This window comes from Nannospalax galili, unplaced genomic scaffold, assembly GCF_000622305.1.
Source record: "Nannospalax galili isolate Female #2095 unplaced genomic scaffold, S.galili_v1.0 scaffold44, whole genome shotgun sequence".
NCBI lineage: Eukaryota > Metazoa > Chordata > Mammalia > Rodentia > Spalacidae > Nannospalax > Nannospalax galili.
Genome location: NW_008355789.1, coordinates 7126396 through 7151875, shown reverse-complemented (window position 1 = coordinate 7151875; position 25480 = coordinate 7126396). Strand labels below are relative to the sequence as shown.

The following is a 25480-nucleotide window of genomic DNA, read 5'->3' as shown; positions in this document are numbered from 1 at the left end:
GTGTGTTAATTTATGACTTTCTTTATTCTGTTACTGTAAAAACATTCATGAAATTTCTTCCATGTTGGAACATGGACTTTGGGGTAACCCAAATCTGTGATCCCGGGCATGGTCACTCATACTTGGCTCCAGAATACCTGTCTGTTATCTTTTTTTTTGTGATGATTTTATACGATTATGTTAGAGAGAGTATTTGTACAGTGTGTTAATTTATGACTTTCTTTATTCTGTTACTGTAAAAACATTCATGAAATTTCTTCCATGTTGGAACATGGACTTTGGGGTAACCCAAATCTGTGATCCCGGGCATGGTCACTCATACTTGGCTCCAGAATACCTGTCTGTTATCTTTTTTTTTGTGATGATTTTATACGATTATGTTAGAGAGAGTATGCTCTCCCTCCTTCCCCCCTCCCCCTCCCCCTCCCCCTCTCCCCCGCTTCTCTCTCTATCTTCCTCCTCTTCCTCCTCCTCCTCCTCCTCTTCTTCTTCTTCTTTGTGTGTGTGTGTGTGTGTGTGTGTGTGTGTCTGTGTGTGTGTGTGGTATGTGCACATACTGGCCTGCACAGAGCATGAGTGCGTACAAGCTTGGCCCTGTGCCCTTTAGTAGGGCCAGCTGGGCAGACAGCGAAATAAAGGCAATAAGATGACTCTTGACCTTTTTCACTCCTCCCAAAGCAGGATTCCTTGTCCCTCAAGTCCATAATCCCTGACTGCCAATCCTTCACAACTCCTGAAGTCAGTGAGAACAGATGAGATCTCTCCAGGCCCAATTTCTGTTGTTTCAGTCTCATTGCTTCGAGCATCTAACCAAAGTGGAGTGTTTACTGGGGAGAGCAAGCCATCCTAGAGCACCTTGTTTCCCTAGCCCAGGGCTTCCTCAAGAGGTTAGGCAGCCTCTTGAGCCTGGCTGGTGTTCTTTGGAGTTCCTGAGGGAGAGCCAGGTGGTCGGTTAATTCTCAGGGTCACTTGGCCAAGCACAAAGGGAGGGCATTAAAGCTACTCTTCTCTGAACACTTACTGTGTCCGCTCTCAGGCTAAAAGCCCCATTTATACTCACATCTTATTTAACTTCACAGTAATACAGGGACAAAGGGAGTTAGTAATTTGACCAAAGTCCCAGCCAGTACAAGAGGCAGGATGCTGGGATTCTCTCCCTACAGATTGCCTGTGTACTTGAAAGGTTCAGGGGATATGTAGCAAGAGCCAGGGAGAGGTTAGGAAGGCCTCTGGAAATCAAAGAAGAATGTGGAGGCCCCAGCAGCCCCTTGGACCAACAAACAGGAAAAAAGGGATTGGGGGAGTCAGATGCAATCCTAGGTGCTGTAAACTAGGTGCTACATGGAACCAGTTTCCAAGGTACCTGCATATCCTAATTTATAGAGTGTCACTGGGAGGCATCAGGTAGGTAGGCCTACAGGCACGGGCAAACACTGGCCCACATGTATGTTGGGGTTCACACAGGGAGACCTTGCTCTTTACACTTCCAGGCAAGGAAGGGCTTCCTAGGAGAATTCTAGGTAGAGGCAGTAGAACTACCAGGCCAAGAAGCCGTGGTTTCAGGTGCAAGGGATGCAGGGGCTGGCTGGAAAGTTGCTGGCTCATCCTGGGTCACCTCACCAGCTGCTGGCAGTGTGGGCTCTCAAAGCCACCCCTGCACCTTTGCTCTGTTTTCCATCTTTAAAGGAAATAACATAGTTTTGAAAGTCAACACTGCAGTCTAAGGTGAAATTTATATTTCTATCAAAGCAAAAATAAGACCATACCAACTGGATACTGCAAATAAGTACTAAAGTAGTATATGTTAAATAATTTTCTATTTAGCAATATGTTATGGTGAGTAAAATAACATTATATTTCACCTTAGATAGAGATTATTATTTTGGAGGTGAGAAGGTTTATTTATAATAAAAAATGCTGGGTAAAGAGGAAAGAGTCTTACTCCTGCCTCCAGATATAGAATTAGAAAACTGGTAATGCTTTTTAAGGTTACTAGATTTTGAAACAGAAATAATAAGGTTAGGGAACTTGCCTGCTACACAGATTACTATCAGAATTTTTAAGGTATTGATAAAACTCTGCTGTATTGGGTACACTGCCCAGAGCTCTATGTAGAACAGTACTTGGCTTAGTAAGAAAATCAGCAGTATCAGGAAATTCTATGGGTGATCGATTAGTTAGAGAGCCAGGAGACACTGGTACGCGGCTGGGAGAATTCACAAGACTCAGGCTGGGTAAAGCGCCTGTGAAAAATGAGAGAGAGAATATATAAATAAGTGTGCATTTGTGTGTATGTGTTCACTATACACGTTTTGAGTTTTTATAAAGAGCCTTTTTCTCCTAAAAGAAAGTATTAGCAATTAAATAATAAATTTTTATGCTGGGCTTCAAGGCAGTCTAGGAATTTAAGCAACAGCTGTCATCATCAATGACTACTGACTAAACAGCCTCTGCTGTGAGAGCACATACTGGGTAAATACTGACAGTGTTCCTACAATGTACATTCTGTACAGCACAAACTGTCCTAAATCATATTGGTCTTTATCTTTTACATTTTGAAAAAGCCCACGATCTCAAGAGAAACCAGAGCACCTGTCTTTCATATTTTGTAAAACAACACAAAACTAAAACTTTGATTGTCCACACAAGCAAAGTATCTGAATTTTTCTCCAACACAATTATATTCGATTTTATTCTTTTAAAAAAACAAAGTTCAATATTAAGCAAGTTTCTAAAATTGTACCAACACAATGGCAGATCATTTTAAGAGATATACCCAAGAATTAACAACTTATTCAGTAAATATATGAAAGCCTACATATGCTGAAAATGTGCTGAGTTTTACAATGGAGGAAAGAGTTACAATCTTTTGGAGATTAGGTGACTCAACAAGCCTAGAACAAAGTGGAGAATAATACACAAACAAAATCGGAGGAAAACTGCTTCCGGACATGTCTTTCAAAGTATTCCAGAAACCTTGGTGAATTCCTTGAACCAAAATGAAGGCACATACTTTTGTTGAAAGTAAAGATCCAATAATGAATACACACACGCACACACACATTATCTTTAACTTCTCATCCATCGATGGACACTGGGCTGTTCGCATCTCTTGGCTATTGACAACGCTGCAATGGTGATGGAAGTGCATATCTCTCTCCTAGGGGGCTGAATTCTTTGGATATGTTATTCTAGAAGAGGGACTTCTTGTTCATATGATACTTCTAGTTATTAGTTTTTCAGGTTTTCCATTATGGCCACATCAATTTTCATTGCTAATAAGCAATAATACAGCTCTTCCCCACACCTTCACCAACACTATTAGCTTTCATGTTTCCATGAAACATGGACTCAGAAAAGCAAGCGACGTATGTTCTCCCTCATTTGTGGATCACAGCCCCAATCCCTTATATGTGAGTCCGTATCCTGATGCAACAGCAGGAGCCAGGAAAATGGAAAGGAAGCATGGAGGTGAAGGGAAAGAAAGGGCCTGCGGAAGGGGGACAGTAGGGAACAGACATTACCAAGGGGGAGATGGGAAAAATGAGGGTATTCAACTGGGAAGGGAGGAAGGACGGACATACAAGGAACCATGGAGGTAAAGTGGAAGAAGGAACTCAAGAGAGGGGGTAAGAGGAGACAGGTATTATCAAGGGGGCAATGGGGTACTTTAACTGGGGAGGGAGGAGAGAAGTGAGACAGGGAGAGAAGAGAGATAAATTAAGCTTAGATGGTGTGAAAAGCAGAGGGAAATGAATTAATTCAACCCCTTCTCCTGAAAAACACATATACAATATCTGAACTTGAGTGCATGTGTCTACCTGAAGACTATATAACAAGAAACACAGTGCCAGACAGTAGAAACCACCCTACGAGTTGTTGGTCAGGGTAGGCCAAGAGACCCTCAAAATAACACAGGCTATTGCCACAGCCCTTGATTAGCTCTCAGAAACTGAAGTTAAGACCCTGTTGCTGAAGACAGGATATTATTTTGGACACCGGATTTGGAGCAATTGAGCTGGAACTAACCTGGAAGCCTTCTCCCTGAAGACTAGCTCTCATAGTTCAAGAGGATACAATGCAAGCTGCTAAGGGAGAAAATCAATGGTCCAACCCAGCTGTAAAGCTTAATAACTACAACAACTGGCACAGTAAACCATTGGTGCAATGGTGGTACTTTTATGGGGGGGGGTAATCAACAGCTATCTAATTGGACTTAAAGGCCTCTCAGTGAGAAGAAACTCACAGGTGGTACTGTAAACATAGCCAAAACACATGGCTAGAGAGGTCATAGATCCGAGAGAAAATCCTATCTCTGTAACATCCCTAGACAAATGTAATTTCTTACTGTATGCTAAATATGAATCCTTATATTTACAGACAAGTATACCATACACTACTCACCAAAGAAGCTTCTTTTTGCAACAGATGGAGGCTATTACAGAATTCTGCAACTGGTCACACAGAGAATATACGTCTGAGAGCTGTCCAGTCCTAAGCGACACATCTACAGTGGAACTGTAAGGCTCATGGAACAAAGAGGGACAGGGGGCAGAGAGAATACTATACATCCCTCAACTATCACCAGTGAAGCTTCCTCACGCAGCAGAATGCGATGCACACAGAAGGCCACAGCTGGCCAACTTTCAGAGGAGAGACTGCAGAGTATGTGTCCTTGGAGAGGACTCCTAGACGGAACCTCACCCACCCACGGCTCAGGAACCACTGTGGAAGAGGGGGCAGAAAGATTGTAAGAGCCAGAGTTGGTGCCTGAACATAAGGAAGCAGAGGCTTTCAGGTCTCTGGGAACTTGCTCATCTGAACTTGCAACAGTGGTGACAACATGCACAAGAACCATGCTGTTTCAATCAGACAACACCCAGCATAGAACTGAGGAACTGGGCAGCAGGCCCCAACCTTAGCCTAGGAACGATTGGCAACTGATTAGTGCAGGGTGAGGGAGAGTAGATCTGCTTTAAGGGAGAGACTCTAGACAGGCTGACTAGACACCAGGGGATGAACTTGCACTGGGGGACATCTAGGTACAAATGCTTGATTGAATAGGCCTTAACGTACATGAAATTCAGTGGAGGGAGGGGGTTATGAGGGGATAGTGGGGGGGGGTCGAAGTTTGATTAAGATCTAGTATATGAAATGCCCCAAAACTCAATAAAAAGATACATAAAAATAAAAAATATTTTTTAAAAGCTCTGTATTGAGTCTGTAAGACAACGTGAGACAATTGCTGAGAAGTAGGATCTGAGTTCATTCTTTCACATGTGCAGATCCACTAAATTATCTTGGCCTCCTTGCTGACAATAATTGGATCCTAAATGTAAAGGCTTATTTCTGAATTCTTAATTCTATTCCTCTGAATTAGAGGATACCTATGACAACACCACAGTCTAGATGACCACAACTTTGTAGCACCTTTTAATAACTGGATCTGTGAGCTCTCCAACTTTCTTCTCTTTTATAGGACCTCTGTGCTTAAGTCTTTCATCTGCTCTCTCGCAATTCCTTTTTTGTCATTCACTCTGATTTTTCTGAATTCTTTTGGATTATTCAAATTTTTAGATCACACCCCTTCACCTCTAGTTTTGTCAGTATTATATGCATCTGTGAAGTGCTACTTGACTTAAAATAACTTTTTCCCTCTTTTCAGTCATGGCTAGTACCTTACAAGTTTAAATCCATCTACCCCGTCTGCCCCTTTATACTACTGTTGCTATATATAAATTATGAAATACTACACTGAATTTACCATTTTTACTCATTAGTATTTCCCTATACTTACTTACTTAGGTTGATGTGTGCTTTTAACTTATTTCTGTGGTTCCACACGTGAATGTAAATTATTTTCCTCCTACTCAATTACCTTTCTTTGCAAAATCTCAGTAACGCAGATTTGCAGGCAACAAACTTTCAGCTCTGATGTTTAAGGAAATCACTTTCTACTTATCTTTTTGTTCAACTGTATGGAGGTATAACAAAAAAAATTCAAGGTATACAAACCAAGGATCTGATTTATATATCCTACATACTATGAAATGGTTATCACAAACATTAACATAGCCATCATGTGTGCACGTATGTGTGTTGAGGAGAGTGAAAAAGATTCTCTATCACTAATTCTTCAGTGTTATTTTATTAAAGAAGTCGACACTGGCACTTCTGGTTTTCAATGTGCATCATTCTGCTGTCTTTGGCTCCCATAGCTGCTACTGAAATCACTGGACTATTACCTTCTCTTTGAATATAATCCTTTTCTAATTCCTTTGGAAACTTTACCTTTATGAAATTCAGGAACCTGATAAATCCGAGGGGGTCTTTTTTGCTCTGTATTTAGCCTCTTAGAGTCAAGTCATGAACCTGTTTCATTGACTTTAGAAAATCATTCTATCTTATTCTTTTTTTCCCTTTATAATTTTATTCATACATATATTTGAACTTTGGATGCTGTTCCACATCTTGTACATTTTTTCTATTATTTATTTTCATTTTTTTCTCTTTGTAATTCAGTTTGAATGTTTTTTTATTTCTCTCTTATGGGTCACTACTTTTGTCTTCTGTTGAACCCAATCTACTATTAAACATTCAATAAGCTTTTATTTAGCTATTTACTTGAACTTGGGACCTTGTACATGCTTGGCAAATAATTCACCACTGAGCTGCATCCATGTCCCCTAAAGCTATTAATTTAAAGGAATACACTTTTCAGTTCTAGATGTTCCATTCTTTTCTGTCTCTTCCAGTTCTACGTTCAAAGCTTCTATATATTTCCACCATCTCCCTTTGGGTTCCTTCGAAACACTTATTCTAAGGACTATTAAATCCAGTGTCAATATAACATGCAGCTCTCCCTCTAGTGCCTGTTTCTCTTGATTTCCAATAACATGTTACTGCCTCATCATAATACATCTTAATGTGCATAAAAGAATTTTAAGGCCATTGATCCCACTAAACCTGTACAATTCAAGAATGTTGCTATTCTTTGATGCTACTGTTATATATATATATTTGGGACATTGACAAAGGGTCTGTCTACAGCCTCAGCTGTCCTAGAACTCATATGTAGACCTGACTGGCCTCAATCGCACAGAGTTCCACCTGCCTCTTGCTCAAACGTGCTATGATTAAAGACGTATGCCATCACATCCAGCTCACTATGTTATATTTTCAAAATATCTTCCAGCCAAGAAGTTCTGAACAATTCTAATCTTAGGAGTTTTTTGTTTTTGTTTTTTTTTTTAAATTTGGGGTGTGTGTGTGTGTATATACATTCATGTGGAGGTCAAAGGACAATCTCCAGTGCTGTTCAGGAAATTCCGTTTGGGGGGTCGGGGACAGTGTCTCTAACTGACCTGCAAACAGCCAAGCAGGCTAAGCAGGGAGACTATGATCCTTCTGCCTTTGCTTCCCTAGTGCAATACCTGGGGACTGAACTCAGGTCCTGAGTGAGCTAGCTCCCTATCTCTAATCTTTAGGGGTTTGTGTGTATGTGTGTGTTTTTTAAATCTGTTAAAATGACTTGTCAGGATATAAGAAGGGTTATTTTCTATTCCTGAACTATATTGTTTTCCACAATTATCATTCTACAAAAAAAAAAATACTCACCTTGAAAAATTTCCCTTGTTCTAGATCTGCAAGTACTTAAGTTAGTAAAATAATTCTTTATTCTCTATTTTAATTGCTAGTGACTATATGGTACATTGATGTTCAAAATTAAATAAAATATTTTAATGTGTTTTTGAAAGAATGATTTCTTACCAGCTCTTCTCAGACCTACATGATGAGTCAGTGACACAGACGATGACCTCTGCTTTGGAACTGCCAGGAGATTTGAACTAAAAGGCCCATTTAGGTAGCATCCGTGACTAAAAAAGGAGAAGAACTGTTAAATCATAAAAATTGCCCTTTTCTCCTTTTGGTCATTAATTCAATTAGCAAATTTCTGCTTATACACTTCTGACATTAGGCCTCAGCCTAACGCCCAAGGCCTAAAGCAGAGCCGGTGAACCTTCTGTTAAAGCACAAAATAAATGCTTTCAGTTTTTCAGTTCACAGTGTCTCAGATGCAATTTCTCGATGCTACCACAGTAGCAAGAAAGCATCCGCGAGCGGCAATAAGCTGGTGTGGCTGTGTTTCCACAAACGCTCTTCACAAAACAGAGTAGGAACCAGGTTAGGTTCACCAGGTGCAATTTACTGATCCTCCCCAAAGTAAATCATCGCCTGGACCCACAGACTGGAGGTCTATCCCTAGGGTCTTCACCCCAGTCGGTCTGGGACAGGTCAGGTGATATGCTGTTTTAACAAGTTTTTGGATGATGCAGTTTTGCTGATTCAGGACCTTCTCTGAGAACCCCTGGTCTAAAGTACAGCTTTTCATCATCATTAACCCAGTCGTTTTATATAACTGAAATATTCACTACAGTTTCTAGGGCTTTTAAAAATAAATGAAAACTTGGGTAATTACAGTACACTAACATAAAAAAAAATAAAACAAACCATTTAATATCTGTTCCAAAGTAAATTAACAGATAAGAAAATTTCTGTCCTGGTGCCATAGGCATATGAAACACATAAATGTCTATTTTTTTTCTGGCTTGCCTACAGACATGAACATTCTGCCAAAGCTCAAAGACAAAATGAATGTCACTCCAGCAAGATACCTCCTAAGCCACCATTTATCCTCAAAGTTCCATTGATCCACAAACTCTTCACAGTAACTGAACAGGCCACAGAACTAAATTCTTTGCTTACTTTCATCCAACTTTTTAGGTTAGGCTAAGTTCTCAATAAGCTCCTCCCCAAACCTTTCTATCTTTCCTGTGCTTTCACACCCCAGTTACTCAAAGATGACCCAGGTTTGTCCTTAGAGGTCTTTATTTATGCCTCGATCATAAAATGTTAACATATTATTCCCATGTCTCTATCATAAAAATTTTCCCATAATTATTCATAATTTTAAGGCTTTATATTTTTGTTGTGTTGTTTGAGGCAGGGTCTCCCTGTAGCCACAATTGACCTGAAAATCTCTGGGCACCTTGATCTCACACAGATCCACCTGATTAAAGGCATGCACCACCAAACTTAACTTGCTTAAAGATATGTGTGTGTGTGTGTGTGTGTGTGTTTTCCCATGTATGATGTGTCAGCCCATGTGTAATGTGTGTCAACCTATGTGTGTGCAGGTACGTATACATGCATGTGTGTAGGCATTCATGTGGAGGCCGGAGACATGTGTCAGGAGTCTTCACTGCCCTCCACCCTACTTAGGGTCTTTCTAATCAACCACAGCCAGTCAAAAGGACTAGTCTAGCTAGTTAGCTTGCTCTGGGGATGCCCTGTTTCTTCCTTCTGAGTGCTGGAATTATAGCAGGTCACCACATCCATCCAGCATTTATAAAGATGCTGAGAATCCCAACTCAGGTCCATATGCTTGCAAGGCAAGTGTTTAAACCACTAAACTCTCCCCTAAACTTCTACATATTCAGTTCTCTCATTGATTTGTAAGTTCCTTTGGGTCTGTGTCTTTCTCATATCCAGATTCACAGAGCTTGAGAGACGTGTTCAGCGATTACTGGGTGTAGACTCTAAGTTCCCATCTACAGTTAGCAGATAATAGATCTTTCCTGCTCTCCATTTTTTAGTGAATATTCTTTTTCTTCACATAATCAGAACCATGATCCAATATGGATGTCATACCCCTACAGGGCACTTGTTAAGCAGTCATCTATCTTCAATGGTCCGTCTTAATGCAACCACAAACTCTTCACTGCAATTAAACAGACCTCAGTACTGATGGGTTTTTTAAAAAGGCTAAAAAGTGAAAAGTTCCATAAAATAGGCAAAAAAAAAAAAAAAGAAGTTGGGGAAATTCAGAAGTTGAAGAGATTACTTTTCCTTATAGAACAAGGCTGCCAGTCTCAAGAAAACACAGCATTTGTTGACCGTTCAGTTATTTTAATTCAGTTTCATTTTCAAATAAACTAATGATTATTAGAAGACTTCAAGGGAAAGTCTGAAGCCAGTTACGTGCTTATCGTTTTCTCTTAGACTTCCACATCATTTTCCAACGTTCATTCTTCGAATAAGCAACAGCTTTGCCTTTGTCTGTTTTGTTTTTCAGTTCCAGACGCTGAGCCCAGGGCCTCAGGCCACCTTCGTTCTTTGAAAGACCGCCCTGCTGGTCATTCGTCCTTTCCAGGCTGCAGGTTTGCCATGAGGTCATAACAGAATTTCAAGGTGCAGATGAAGACTTTAGGAATCATTCTACAGGCATGTGTCCCAAAACTTGACTAGAAAACCATGCAATCAAAGCTTTGGCTAAGGAAGGTTTGTGAAGGGAGGTAGAGGAGGAAATGGGTGGTGAAGGCCACTGGGGATTGGCAGTCCAGAGGAGGTTGATTTAATAGCCCAAGTAACTGCAACGAAACCATTAAGTAGTGAGGAAAGTGATGAAGACAAAAGAGAGCAAGAAATGACAGAGACAGACTGTTATCTGTGGGACCACAGGGTACAAACACCAAGGATTCTGGGTAAATTAATTTTATGAGCAATCACTGAGCTAGAGGAAGACAGCATCAGACCAAGAAACAAACGCCGAGCAGTAATCACAGATTAACAAACAGCTGAGGGAAGAGAAATCTGGTTTCAGGCATGTTCAGGGGACAAGAGGTTTGATCCGGAAATCCTGTTAATCATGTGCAGGGAATCTGCAATCAGACTCAAAGCTGAGTTCAAATCAAGACCCAAAACCCTAAGATAAGAGAATCCTGGAATAAAATCAAGACGAAGCCAAACTTGCAAGTTGATTAGACTTTTGTTACCAAAAGCCTAAAGTTTCCTGAATAAAAATATCACTGTGTATTAAAGAACTAGAGCTGAACTCACTATCTGCTAGAGATGCCACAGACCACAGGCCTATGCGGTAGTCACAAATGGCTTTTGAGTTAAATTCTCTAGAATTCAATCAAATTTAAAATTCAAGCATTTAGTCATATTGGACACAGTTCAAATGTTCAATATTCACATGTCACTAAGAAAGACAGTTTAGACAGTGCAGCTATAAAATATTTCTCTCTCTGCATAAATTTCCATTGTACAGCACAGTCTACATACCTGTATTGGAAAACGGTTATTGTAAATGTTTCACAGATGCCTATGACAGGCCAACTATGTTTGAAAACATTTGGGAATCTATTGGCAAGAGGCTCTAGGTTCTGCATGCTAGAAAAATTACAGTTAAGGTAGACGTCTCTATAAAGGAGGCATACATCAGAACACTAGTGACCTTTTTGGTCAAATTTCTAAATCTTTTATGAAGCATGTGAGTGTGCTTGAAGGGGAGTTCAGTGACTCTGCGGGATCTGCCTACATAATGAACACTTCTCCCAGTTAAAGATTAAGATTTCTTTGGACCACATTTCTACATCAAAGGCAATCATCTGAGGTAGCAGCAAGATAGAACCAGCTTGAATTCAGTATGTCAGTTTTTGTTTTTTTTCTGCAAATACATTGTTATGCAAGTGAGGGAAAGTAAAATGGAATCGTTTCATCCTTGCTTTTCAAACTCAGCACTGTTTCCAAGATAATGCTTCCTCTGGTGAAGACATCTTCACCATCTCCCACATTCTACTTCCATTTTAAAAGAAAGACTATCATCTTTAAGCGCTAGACAAAATTAAGGCCATTTCTCATTTTTCTGTACCTTACTGCTTATACCTTAATCCACTCCTATGCTACTGATCACTAAATTTTTATAAAAAAGGAAACCAACTCTTCAGACTTACTATAAAAGTCAACTTAATAAACCATAAAACTATGTGGAAATTATAATTATCTGATTATACTTTGCATATAAATTAACAGAAATGTTAACACATGAACGGCTATGTTCCAACCCTGCCATCTACTGTTCCCAATGCGTAACTCCACAGCTCAAAGTAAACAAAGCAAAACAGGGAAGAGTGGCTGGCTTACCTCAGAACCTCCACAACTCCAGTTCTACTAACCCAGATAACCAACTAAAGAGAAGTGTTTACCCACACAAGAGATCAGTATCTTTTATGTCTTTCAAAAGACAAAATATTAGATTCTTTGTTAGAGAAAACGCTACTTATATTCAGAAAATTTTAGCTCCTGAATCTCCCCGGTCTTGCTTAATTGCCGTTACTGATGTTAGCACAACTTAGTTTCAAGCAAATTCTGAACAGGTTATAGAACATGTGAGTAGTCTCAGCCTTGAACAGGAACAGGATTTGAAACAGTCTTGCTACCAGAGCCCCGGGAACAGGCTCTTCCTTCTACAAGTCAGTAACTGCTGATGACCGTTGCATGTTACACAGAGGACTGCTGACCGCCTCCACAAACTTGAATGCTGTCCCAGCTGGAGCTGCAGCATGCTAGCAGAGCGCCTGCCTAGCATGATGCAAGGCTCTAGGTTTGATTCTCAGCTGGAGGCAAGGGAGACATGCTCTAAACTGATTTTAGTTTCCCTGAACCATTTCACTGACATGTCTTTAAGGCTCCAACATGCTCTGTACCCAACTCACCTAAGTTTTGAGGAAAGGTTTGTTATTTTCTTTTTAAGAATTCGTGTCTTGATTATGCGTATTACTGCTGAGTAAGACTAGAAAGGCTTAATAAAACAAGACACAAACCCAAATTGTCTGCCCTCGTGTGTCTGGTATCATGCCAACGTTGGAAAGCCCCATATAAGGACAGAAATGGAAGCACCCTATTCTGAAGAGAAGTCCACCCATTCCTGGAATCCTATGACTTTTCCTCACTTTAGCTGATGAACAATTCTTCCCTCCACTAAAGCTTGCCCATGAAATGAGTTATCCAAAATCTTTAAATGCTACTGTCTCTTGAGAAGCCTGTCACCCTTCAGCAGTGAACAAGCACAGTACGCCGGAGATTGACTTCTGACCCCTCTGCCTCATCCCTGAGCTTGTGGCGGCACGAGCTGCAACACTGGCTAGAGGTCCCAACCTTTGGGGCTCTCCAGGCTTTACCATCTTTAATAATCACTACCTATTCTGTCCTACACCAAAAATACAGCAATCCTTTTCTGGTTTTAAAACTATTTCAAACTTTATTTATCAAAAGAAGGTGGATGCTTTATTTAGATTTGTCTAAGAGGCTCTTGAGATATTACCTTGAAATGCCAAATTCTTGGTGTGGCCTTTTGCCATTACTGTGTTCCCACCTTGTAGAGTGCTCAGGAGGGGGCAACCCTGAAGTTCCTGAGGTCCTCCTCAGCTGCGGAGTCGGGAGACTATTCCTGCTACTCAGTCCCTGTTAAAAAAATTCAAAAATAATTAAAATTAACATCCTTTAATTTATGTATAATAATGACACATGAAAACATCAATATAAAGTATTTTAGCATGTATAGGTAAAACAGAAAATTTCATCTGTTTATTCCAATTTTCATATTCCATATTTCTTTTCTATTTATTTTTTTCTTACTAAAAAGTTCCTGAATGCTTTGAAGAATACTTTTTTTTTCATTTTCAAATTTGACTCCCAGTTTCAAGAGAAAGAAAAACACAGAGCTTTCAAAAATGGGTATGTATGATGGACGCTGAAAACCAACTTCAGAGGATAAGCTTAGGATCCAGGATGACCAGGACTGTATCTTAACAGTCATATTTTCAGCAGAAGTTATCGAAAATACATTGTAGTTAGTGTGGAAAAATTCCAAGGCTCTAAGGTACTTTTTAGATTAATAATAAATTTAGTACAGAGCATCTTACACATTATTTTAATAATTTTTTACTAAATTCTCAACTGATCCAAATGATTCAATTAAAGAGAGTAACACATTTTTTATTATTGTGAATAACTGTTTCACCAACATATACCTAATATAATCTTTGCTTTTATGAATTTCCCCTATCAGCAGATACTTCAATAATTTCAGAAAGATAAATAATCATATTATACATAAATTTTCCCAGGGATACTGATTTTGTAAAGATCCAAATACTTAAGCCATAACAGTGAAACAGTTCTACATGTCACATAAACAGCCTGTGACTTATGTCATAGTACTTAACACATGTATAAGATATTTCTATTAAATTATCTATTCCTATTTCTTTTTGTTTCCTAATTATCTTTTCACAGATTTGTGGTACTTTTAAGTACATCAGGCTTTAAGTTCTCCAAAGTCAGAGACAAATTAGACACGGAATTCTAATGAGTAATTAAAAGAACACAAGAGGAATGAAAGTTCCTTCCTGGCTCTCACGTGACTTCCTCATATGAGCAGATTCTCGCACCCACAATTGCCGTAATTAACTACAATATTTAGGAAATGAGCTGTCTAGACATCCTGCTGAATTAATACCATTTTAAAATGTTTCTAAAATGTACAAGAAAACTTTTCTACACACTAAATATAGCAACACAATACTGACTTTTATGATTATAATTATTTTCCTTTTTATATTTTGGGGGCAACGTCTTGGTATGTAGCCTGGCTGGCCTCAAATGCACCACCCTCTACTGCACTTACAGGACTGCACAACCACACCCAGTTTAGGAATAAGGTTTTTTTTTAAGAATTATGATCTATAAAGAAAATTACCATCTCAGAGCAATCAACGTAAATGGAAAGTGAACAGACACCGGATGAGAACTTGGTGAAGAATGTATTAGAGTCCTATTGTTGGTTACTGATAGTTATCCCCTTTGGGTGCCTGTGATTAGTGTCTCTTATGAGGTGGCACACTAAAGGGTATTCACATAAGCTCTGACCAATACAGGCACTAATAGATCATCTTTTAAAATATAAAACCATCATCTAACCACCTATGATCCAGATGAGCAATAGTTTTCAAGTCCCACAAATCATTTGGCCCTAACTATTCTTGCTTAATATTTCTGTATCTCTAAACCCTAATGCTGAGATCTGAGAAAAATCAAATTAACTGATCAAAAGTCCCTCAAAACCTGAATTTGCCTTTTCCTACTTTCTGTCTAAACTACTTCAATTAACAAAATTAATGGATTTGAATTTCATCTTTGCCTGGTTAGTTCCCTTAGCTGTAGAATGAGTTGAACTAAGACACTCCCTAAAGTATTCTCTAGCTTTAAAGTTTTATGATTTTAGCTATTAGTGAAGATGCCAATAATACAACAGATGAAAGAACTATGAACACGCGTAATGTATATCTACTTAGAACCGCACGTGTTTCTAAAGTAAATCTTATTTTGGAGTACCAAGAAAAATTAATTCCATATCAATTTATGGCCACATCAGTGCCATCTGAGCCATGAAAAATGCCAGTGGGTAAAAAAGGTGGGCACGGTTTAAAAAATATAGGAAATATTAAGTACTATTATCTTATTATGACTGTTTATTTGTTCTTGATTCAGGAAGAATAATTCCTGGGTTCTATGAAATGAAACAGATTGATGACCTGCCATACAAACCACTCAGGCCAGGAACTGAATTTGCCTTTTGTCCCCTGTACTTCTTACCAACAGTAGAAATGATCATGCCTGCCAACCATGTGAATTGTAACTGCTAAATACAGCAATGCTATTTAAAATAAAAACTGTGGTAAGTATAACATGTGCCCAATACATCCCCAGCACGAGGGGAAAAAAACTTAATGGAAAAGTGAGCATGCATGCAAAACTATTTGCATTTGTAACTGCTTCTATAATCCCATACAAGATGATGAAATGTCAAAGGAGCTGAGCCCTGAAAGCGAAAGTGTGTATTATACAACACTTAGAGGAATGGTTTTCCTCTGACCATGTCACTTAAGTGAACTACTTAAACAGGGCTGGCAGGTTACTGCATTCTAACCTTGTGAAGTTTCCGCTCTTTCTCAGCTGGATCTTCTATTTCAGAGCAGGGGTAAAATCCAGGAAATGGTGTGAGAGGATTAAGCTTTGGCCTACAGGAGCCTGAGAAAGCACCCATCAAGCTACTGATACTGCGTAGGGAAGAAATGACTTGCGGGGGAAGGCTGGGGTCAATCAGAAGATCGGACACCATGTTGCGAGCTTCATTTAACACTGAAAGGTCAACTCCATTTCCACCTCCAGAATTCTAGAAAACAAAAGAGGAAATTAGGCATTTGTTACACAATTTAAAATTGTAAAGAACACATTCACAATACCTAAGTAATTTAATCCTATTGCTGAAGACACCACACATGGAGACATGGAGAAACCAGGCCTGACAGTGACTTGGAAGCCTCCTCCCTGCTGTCTTAATCGACTGTGAACCCCCTGAGGTACGATAATGACCGGCCTGGCAAGATATGCCCATTGGTGCAATAGTGGCACAAATATTCTGGGGGTACCAACTGCTTGGTGACTGGATTTGAGGCCAAATCCACAAGGTAGAACTCAATACCTGGTACTGTTAGCTGAGCCAAGTGCCTGGGCAACGATAGGTCCCAGGCCCTAGAGGAGAACCAAGGGCTGGTAAGTTTCTAATGAGCAGAGGCTCAAACTGCCCTGCTCATATATAATTATCACCATAGTTGTAGATCAGCACTGCTCTCAGCCCTCATCGGTTTGCAGTACTGGTGCTTAACACCAAGGTGCACATGTCAAAGTGCAGAGAATAAGAGATTGTGGTGTGTTCAGCCCTAAATGGGACATCTGTATCACACTCTAGTCCACCGAGGCTTATGGATCATCGAGGAAGAAGGGGCAGAAAGATTTTAAGAGCCAGAAGTGAAGGATCGCTGTGAAACAGTGTTTTCTGGACACAACCAGGCTGTTACACTCATTAACTCAAATGACTGTAGCTACTACATTCAAAGGACCTGCATAAGGTCAAGCCAGGCAATTCCAGCACAGATGAGGGAATGGCTCATGAAACCCTACCCATGGCTGACGAGCTACTGGCAGTTGACGGCTACTGGGGGAGGAGTATCTGTTTTATCAAGATAAGTTGTCCATGCTCCATGGAAGGCACTACACCTAGGAACATGTTGGCAGCATTAACTGGACTCAATAACTTTAAAAAAAAAAGATTACCTAAAGTTGAAGGAAGATGTGGTAGGGGGGTTCTGAGAAGAGTTACAGAGAGGACCTAAAGGGTAAATTTGATCGAAACACATTACACGCATACAAAAGGCTTAAAGAATAAATAAATCTTTAAAAAAAGAAAAAGAAACCACAAGCCACAGATTGGGAAAACTTTCTTAAACATACAGTAGATACTTATATAATGCATATACATGTATATAAATATACAAGTATGTCTTCATGTCTAGAATACAAAAAGAACTCCCACTAAATGATAAGTAAAAGCAGAAAACTGAATAAAAGACTTGATCAGAGGATCTATGGGAACCGACTAGCATATGAAACTCTGCAGCCCTCCACCTGATGAGTCATCAATAAATGCAAACATTTAAGCTACAAGACCTTTACACAGTTATCAGGATTATTTATTACCAAGTGTTGATGAGGATGTGAAACATTCAAAACTCTCATATACTGCCGATTGTTAAGTAAAAATTTCAATAATCTCTGGAAAAGGTCTGGCACTATCAACTAAAAGTCAAAATATACATGTACGTGCTAGCAATCCACTCCAAGTTATACAGCCAACAAAAGACTGCTCAGCAATGACAAAAAAACTGAACATGAAACAAATGCATACCTGTACAATGAATAAGTACTTTGTGATATAATCATTCAGTAGAATACAGCTGAATAGATTAGTTATATGCAATAATAACTAATCTCACAACTGAAAAAGAAATATATATATATATAATATTTCCATTTATGGACAATTCAAAGAGAGGAAAAACTAGGTTGTAATAGCAGAAGTCAGGATTGATATAACCCCAGAGCGAAGTGGGAAACTAGACAGGGGCATAACAGGAAATGGAATGCTGAATTCTTCACTGTACGGAAATGCAGCAAGTCGTGCATTTTTGAGATGTGCACTTTAATATTCTATTTTTATTTTCTGCGTACAAGTATTTTGCCTAAATGCATGTAAGTGCACTACATGTGCCTGGTGCCTGTGAGGACCAGAAGAGGGCATGGGAGCCACTGGAACTGGAGTTATAGCCAGTTGTGAGCTGCCATGTGTGTGCTGGGGACAGAGCTCAGGTGCTCTGGAAGAGCGGGCAGTGCTCTTAACCACTCCAGCCTGGGATGTGCACTTTTACAGAATAATGTTACACTGTTAAGAAATAAACAAATAAGAGTTATCAGAGAGGAAAAGAGGGGACTAGAGGACCTGGATTTGATTCCCAGCACCCACATGATGGCTAACAACTGTCTGTGACTCCAGTTCCAGGGGAATTTGAGGCTCTCTTCTGACCACCACAGGCATTGCACAACAAAGGTGCACTTACATACATGCAGGCAGCACACTTGTACACATAAAATAAACATAATAAGCAAAATATTTTTTAAAAATTAAAAAAAGAAAAGAGAAAAAAAGGCAAAAAGAGCAGAGCTATCTAATGCCGTCCGGCACTCTGTCTGACAAGCCCATGGTTCTGACCATTACTGTTCATTTATTTTTAGATTTTACCAGTAATTTAGATTCTCTTTTCATTGAAAACTGAGGATCATTATGAATATGGATAAAGCCCACTATGGAGCTGGTCAAAGATCCAACTCACTTCTGGACAGGTGTGGCATTCCCACTAAACTTATCTGAGTATAGTAGCCGCATAATTTGGCTTACTGAAGTCTGGAGGGCATTTTATTCTTAGGGTCTGTTGTGGCTATTGCATGCACAGTTTAAAAACAAAAGTAAGCCATTCAAAGGGACATTCATTTTTCAAAACTTGATGTTGAGACAATCAGTGAAATAAAGCTAATACAGAGGTAACATACCTGTACATAAGTAAGTAAATATTTACTAATATTTCTCTATTAATGTGAAAAATCATGTTTCATAAAGGCAGGAAATATAATCAGTTTTATAGACTAGACTATACAAAAATGCATATTTGCAGTGGGAAAAGACCCACATAAAGAAAAAATTAGCGGTTACGATAATATATAACAGCATGCTTTTTCAAGTTATTTTCTCCTCATATTTTTATTTTCCTGATATTGACATATATCACTTATATGATAGAAAACCCTCTTAAAGTATACATTATTTCCATTTTCATGCATATATGTATATATAAAGTACAGAAATTAGAAAAATTTCAATCACTACAAGTCATGGTAGGGATTATCTTTAGGGGTATAATAAGGACAGGAAAGAGACAGAAGAGAGGCTTCTAAGATGCTGGTAATGTTCTGTTTCTTCATATGGTCACTAGTTACATGGGACGTTTATATGAACATTCACTGAGCAGTACAATTTTATATGTGTGTGTGTGTATGTTAAAATTCAATACGAATTTTTTCAGAAAAAGAAAGTAGAGCACTTTTGCTTCCCTAATAAAATGTTTTGCCAACTGCTTTGGATTGTTTCGCACATGGCCTGGAATCTGTTTCTCTCCCTCAGTACATCAGTATTCCACACAACAGAAAAGAACTCTCAGGCTTCATATAGACATACTAGCTTATTCTAAGCCAAGATTTTATTAGCAACACTTAAAATAACTACTTATATGAATTTGGTTTTTATTTTCTTTTTCCCTTACATTAAATAAGTTGTTTTTTTTTTCAATCTACTTCAATGAAGGTTCTGGTTAACTTAGCTAAGTTAAGGAAAATGTTGTTACTCAGAAATCCTGTGAACTTAACTTTATTCTAAAGAGCAATGCTTTCATCACAGACACTCTCATCATTTATACTTACCTGGTAATGAGGTTTATACCACTGCTTTAAGTCCCAATCCCAAAGGATCATCTATAAAAAGAAAAAAAATCATTTGGTTATAAGCCATTAACGAACGTCTAAACACAAAGTGCAGCCCCTTTGACTGTAGATGTCGACGACAGCTTAGAAATCTGAAAGGGAACTGGGAAGGCGAGAGTAAAAGGAACCGCTTCACAGATTATTTCATTAATTTCTGTAACCTGTAATGAGTAGTCCATAAAGAATTTTCAGAATAAAAGCACTACAGTAACGTGTATTAACCATCAAGTACTTATTGCCACAAAAAAGGAAATTCAGATCCAAAATCACAAGTCACTGAAAATGCAAGAAAAATTAAGTATCAGCAGACGTCCTCCCCTCTCTACTCCGTCCAGCCTCATCTTAAACCAGTGGCCCTTTGGGGTGGAGTGCTTCCCCTACTGAAAAGCCACTTCTGTGGACAGTACTTCAGAGAGTTTATTGGCCTTGGGGTTAGATTATGCTTAAAAAAACGGCTCATAAAAAGCAAAGCATACACCTTCAGTATTCAGATAATTACTGACTGTTAACTGTTGATTCTCTTTCTAGGCTATCAGTGGTGACTTCTTAGTCCCAGACTTGTCTTTTTCTGCCTCTTCCCAGCAGCCTTCCTGGCTACCTAACTATTCAGTACAGCAATCACTGTGCTCAAGGAGATAAAAGTTAAATTTGAGTAAGCTATCATTGCCACAATCATTAACCCTATATTCTTCTGAAGTCCTGAGTTAACAGCTCTCTTCCTTTTGCTTAAATAATTCATCATAACTGCTATTTTTCAGAAGACTTTGAATTCTTGTATTGAATAAGCCTATTTAATTCTTAATAAAATCATGAAAATGTCTATACGTACTTCACTATTCATGTTGTTTTGTGTCTTTGGACTTAAATTTTTGGTTGAAAAAAATCTTAAAGTGTTATCTATTCAGTCATTAGTCCAACATTTTACTAAGAGTTGGAAAAACTTTTTTTTTTTTTTGTAAAATGACAGAGTATTTTAGGCGCTGAAAACCAAATAGGGTCTCTACAGCATATTCTTTTGTATTGTTTTGTTTGTTTTTATTTTACAGCCTCTCAAAATGTAGAAAAGAAACAGCTCAGAATGAGGCTGCCGGTAGGATCACCTTAGGGGCTATAATTTGGTGATTATTATTTTAGAAAATGCACCACCTTTAATCATTTGAAAATGCCTATGCGTATTATTGCTATCTCCTTATGAATATCCTTGCAGAAAGTAATTCATTCTTACTAGTGAAGATAAATGTGTATCTTCCCAAAGGACATCCAGACCGTCCACATCCACTTAAGAGAATTCACGGAACACTGCCCCAAAACAACTACAGTGTAGACACACACAAAGTATGCGACTCATCACATTCACAGAGTTATTTTTTAAGACTCGAAGTGTACTCTTGGTATAATTATTTTAGGTTGTGACTTAACCTGCAATCTGGATTCTAAAGACACTAATTAAATGCCATTAACACCATCCTGAAAACACTCCCACCAATATTAGTAACCTAAAATCCCAGAGATTTTTCTGTACTTGAGATTGCTAGGATCCATTTTCTGTGTGCTGTACTCTCCACTTCTGAGACCAAGCGACAATATGTATTTCCATCCTTATTTTAGTATGCCAATATTTCTTGGAGATGGAGTATCAACTAGTCTAACTACCGTTTCTCTCACCATCGACTTTTGTAAATCTGATATTTTCTCAAGTTTTAATGAATGTCTAGAACACACAGAAGTGAAAGCAATCATATGATATGTCACTAAAATTACAGAAGGGACTGGCCTTACTCGACTAATTTTCAGTCTGATCTACACACTTGAACAACTGCACTGTCTGTCACCTGGTCCAAACTTCTGTATTTCTTCCACAAGGACATCATCAAATAAATGACTATGTCTCATTTCCCAGAGTCATTAGTCAAAACAGAAGTTGATTTACTAACTTAAGCACACTTGAACTAGGATAGCTTAACACCAAGAATTCCCCCCACATCACTGACCCATATGATTAAAGAAACATTACCTTTTCAACTAGTTGTACTCTGTTGCCAAAAGCCGTGTTTATATTCGCATCTAGTATTCTTAATAGGGGTTCCATCACTCCTAGGTAATGGAAGTGATGGAGGTAAAACAGATAAAAACTGGTTCTGAGGTCCCAGTTCATCTTAATCAAAATCCACACTACATATAGACATACGGTACATAAAGAGATATGCTATGTATTTACGGTATTAAAATATCCAGGGAAGAAATAATGAGAAAAGAAAGTTGTCTAAAGAGCTTCCTGGACAGGTGACGGAGTTATAATGAAAGTTGAGAAGCACTGACATCAAGTAGTCCTGCTGCTTGTAGAGCAACCACAGCCCACGGTACATTGAGTCTGTGTGAAGTGGCCTCCTCAGAAGCCACTGCTAACGAGGGTCCACTCCACTCTAACTGTACTCTTAGAGGCCCACTCAACCTTAAGACGTGTGACGTTTTGCCTCTGCTCAGTCACTTTATACCCCGGGGCATTCCCTTACTCTCACTCCTCCTGGTCCTTTACCTCATTCTCATGCTTTTTCTATCGCTCTTCCTGGCTAGGCTGGCTTTAAATCAACTCTTAAGCAGCGTGCCCTTATCCGCGGCCACTTTCTAGGATCAAAACGACATTACCAAAAAGCGGCAGGTCTCAAGCTTTACGTTACAAATTTAAAACAGATACAATAAAAGCCACAAGGAGCTGACGGACTAACTTCTGTGTAATTTGAGCAACTAGAATATTAGAGATTTTGAGGAAACAAAATTTTCTACATAATTAGTGTAAGATGAATAGCCCAGGCATCAGCAGTTAGATATATGTTTTAGAGTAATGCGTGCCTCATAAAATGATAAATCTAGACGTTAACATCCCTGGCTATATAGTGAGTTCCAGGGCACCCTGGGATACATGAGACCCTGTCTCAAAAAAAAGGAAGGGGAAGAAGTGCTGACTACGTAGCTCAGTTGGTAGAATGCTTGTTTAGCATGCATAAAGCCGAAGGTTCGGTCCTCAGTACCCTATAAACCAACTGAGCGTGGTTGTGCACACTTGCGATCCCAGCACGTGGGAGGCGGAGGCAGAAAGATCAGAAGCTGAAGGTCATCGTCGGCTACACAGAAGACAGATATAATCCAACTAAGCTCCGGGAAAGCACAGATAAAGCATGCTTAACATGTTAGAAAGCCCCATGAACCAGCCAGGAGGTGGGGAGTAGCTCTTCAGCAGTCTCATTCTCCACTCTGCAACTCTTTGAAGTAGCCAGGAGGCTCAGCCCACCTCCAGCAGCCTGAAGCAGCAGCCAGGTGACACCTCCTGCCTTTCTAAGGATCCAGAACACTGCTCGGCAGCCTCCCCCCACCAAGTGGATCAGCTGGCAGATTCCTCTGGAAGCTACCAAGATGCCATCTCACAGCCTCAAGAAGCAGCTAGCTGCTCCTGCCCACTCTCCCATCACCTCAGGACATATCCAGGTAACCTAGTATGCCCAGTTTGCCCTGCCAGGGCCTGAGAAATGGTGGGTGGCTTCACACATACACTCTTGGCCCCAGAAAGCAGCCCGAAGCCCACTCTGTGCAACTGAGATACTGAAGCTCTTTGAGAGAATGGCATGGTAAGACCAGGAGGTAGGAATTGGCTAGGCAGTTGGGGTAAAAAGACCTCAAAGAAAAGTAGCCAGTTTCTTGGCTAAAAGCCAAAATGTCCTTGGGCCTCTTAGCAACATACTCTGTTCCAAAGGCCAAAAACGTCGAAAGAATTTTGGAGTTTGTATCTAATTCTTAAAAGATTTTAGGGTTACCTCTTCAGAGGGGGGAATGTTAGAGTAGCCAAAAGCCCCATAAAAATAAATAAATGAAAGAAGAAAAAAAAGAAAAAAGTGATGGGGAGATATGGGAGGTGTTGGAGGGGAGGGAGTGGGCATGGATTTATCAAAACACCTTATATGCATGTATGAACTTCTCAATAAAGTTTTTGTAAAAGTTAAAAAATGGTAATTTAAAATGACAGTGTTCATTCAAGAAGAAGAAATAAGCACTTATGCACATAATGATGTTATTCAATTATCTAAAGCAAACAGTATTGACCTTAAAGCATATTTTTATCTTAAGCTTTTTTTTTTTTTTTTTTTTTTGGTCTTTTTGAAGCAGGGTCTCCCTGTAGCCCCAGCTGTCCCGGAACTCACTATGTAGACCAGGCTGGCCTTGAACTCACAGAGACAGAGATCCGCCTGCCTCTGCCTCCCAAGTGCCGGGATTAAAGGTGTGTGCCACCACGCCTGGCTATCTAAAGCATATTTTAAGGAGAAAGATTGGCTACAATAATAATGGAGAACTTTAACACCTCATTTTAACCAATAGATAGAAAACTGAGCCAAAAAACCACAAATAAACATCAAAATTAAACTGTACTACAAACCAAACAGTCTCGGAAGTTCATTGCAGTTGCTTTCTTTTCATTAACCAACAGACTGCTTTCCAAGATAGACTATTATGTTAGGCCACAAAACAAGTCTTAATTTTTTTTAAAGACTGAAATTAGATCACATATCTTCTCTAGTCACAATAAAACAAAGCTAGAAATAACAAAGAACTTTAGAAATTATACAAACAGTAGTTAAAGAATAATGTTTTGAGATGGCCAATGGGTCAATGAAAAAATAAACAAGAAAAATGTAAATTTCTTAAAACAAATGGAAACGGAAACACAGCATACTGAAACACTATCAGATACACTAAGAATCATGACTACTGCTATGCAGGAAAGTCAGAAATAATCAGCACAATCAATAGAGAAGAAAAACTTCAAACAACCTAATGATGTAACTTAAGGAACTAGAAAACCAAGAACAAACTAAACCCAAAGTCAGAAGGAAGAAATAACAAAGATTAGAAAAATAAACGGAGACTAAAAGAACACAAAAGATCAATAAAAGTAATATTGATTATTTTGAAAATATAACAAAATCAGGAAGCCTTTAGTTAAATGAAGCGAGACAGAGAGAGAGATATTAATGCATCTCCCAACTCTTACCAGAGAAGCTTCCTTATGCAGCAGATGATGATCAACACAGAAACCCACTACTGCCCTATGTGCAGAGAACAAGAGGCTGCAGAGTGCTTATCCCTGAGCTTGGACACCTGGATCAAACCTCTGCCTCCCAAGACTCGGTCATCATTGGGGAAGATTGGGCAGAAAGATTCTAGGAGCCAGACGTGGTAGATGGCCACAAGAAAGTAAGAGTTTTCCAGACAACTGGTCAGTTACTCATGACCTTACGGCAATGGTGACAGCATGCACAAATCCCATGTATGTTCAAACTAGACAAAAATCCCAGCACAGACACAGGGAAGTGGGTAAGAAACCCCAGCCCTAACTAAGGAACTTTTGGTAACCCACTGCTGTTAGGAGAGAGAAATTCAGTCTCTTTCAAGGATATGATTCTTCATAGGTTAACCAGGTTCCAGTGGATGAATCCACACTGAAGGACATTTGGGAACACAAATTAGACTGTATAGACCTTATTATATATAAAATAAAGAACATTAAATTGGGTGGAGGGCAGTAAGGGGAGGTGTGGATAGGGGAGGGAGTCTAATTCCATTAAATTATATATGAAAATCACATTCAATTGAA

The 25480-nt window shown here is 39.2% G+C and overlaps 1 protein-coding gene across 1 annotated transcript in view; it reads right to left on the bottom strand.

Annotated features, from left to right (window-relative positions):
• Nucleotides 1–25480, bottom strand: part of Pde3b (phosphodiesterase 3B) — a gene marked incomplete at its 5' end in the record, with an annotated part of 143054 nt that overhangs the window by 33034 nt on the left and 84540 nt on the right. The window contains 5 exons of the mRNA XM_008853547.2: nucleotides 2033–2243; nucleotides 7771–7877; nucleotides 13169–13308; nucleotides 15836–16081; nucleotides 19777–19827. Coding sequence (XP_008851769.1) covers nucleotides 2033–2243; nucleotides 7771–7877; nucleotides 13169–13308; nucleotides 15836–16081; nucleotides 19777–19827 — 755 coding nt within the window. The remainder of the gene's footprint in view (nucleotides 1–2032; nucleotides 2244–7770; nucleotides 7878–13168; nucleotides 13309–15835; nucleotides 16082–19776; nucleotides 19828–25480) is intronic.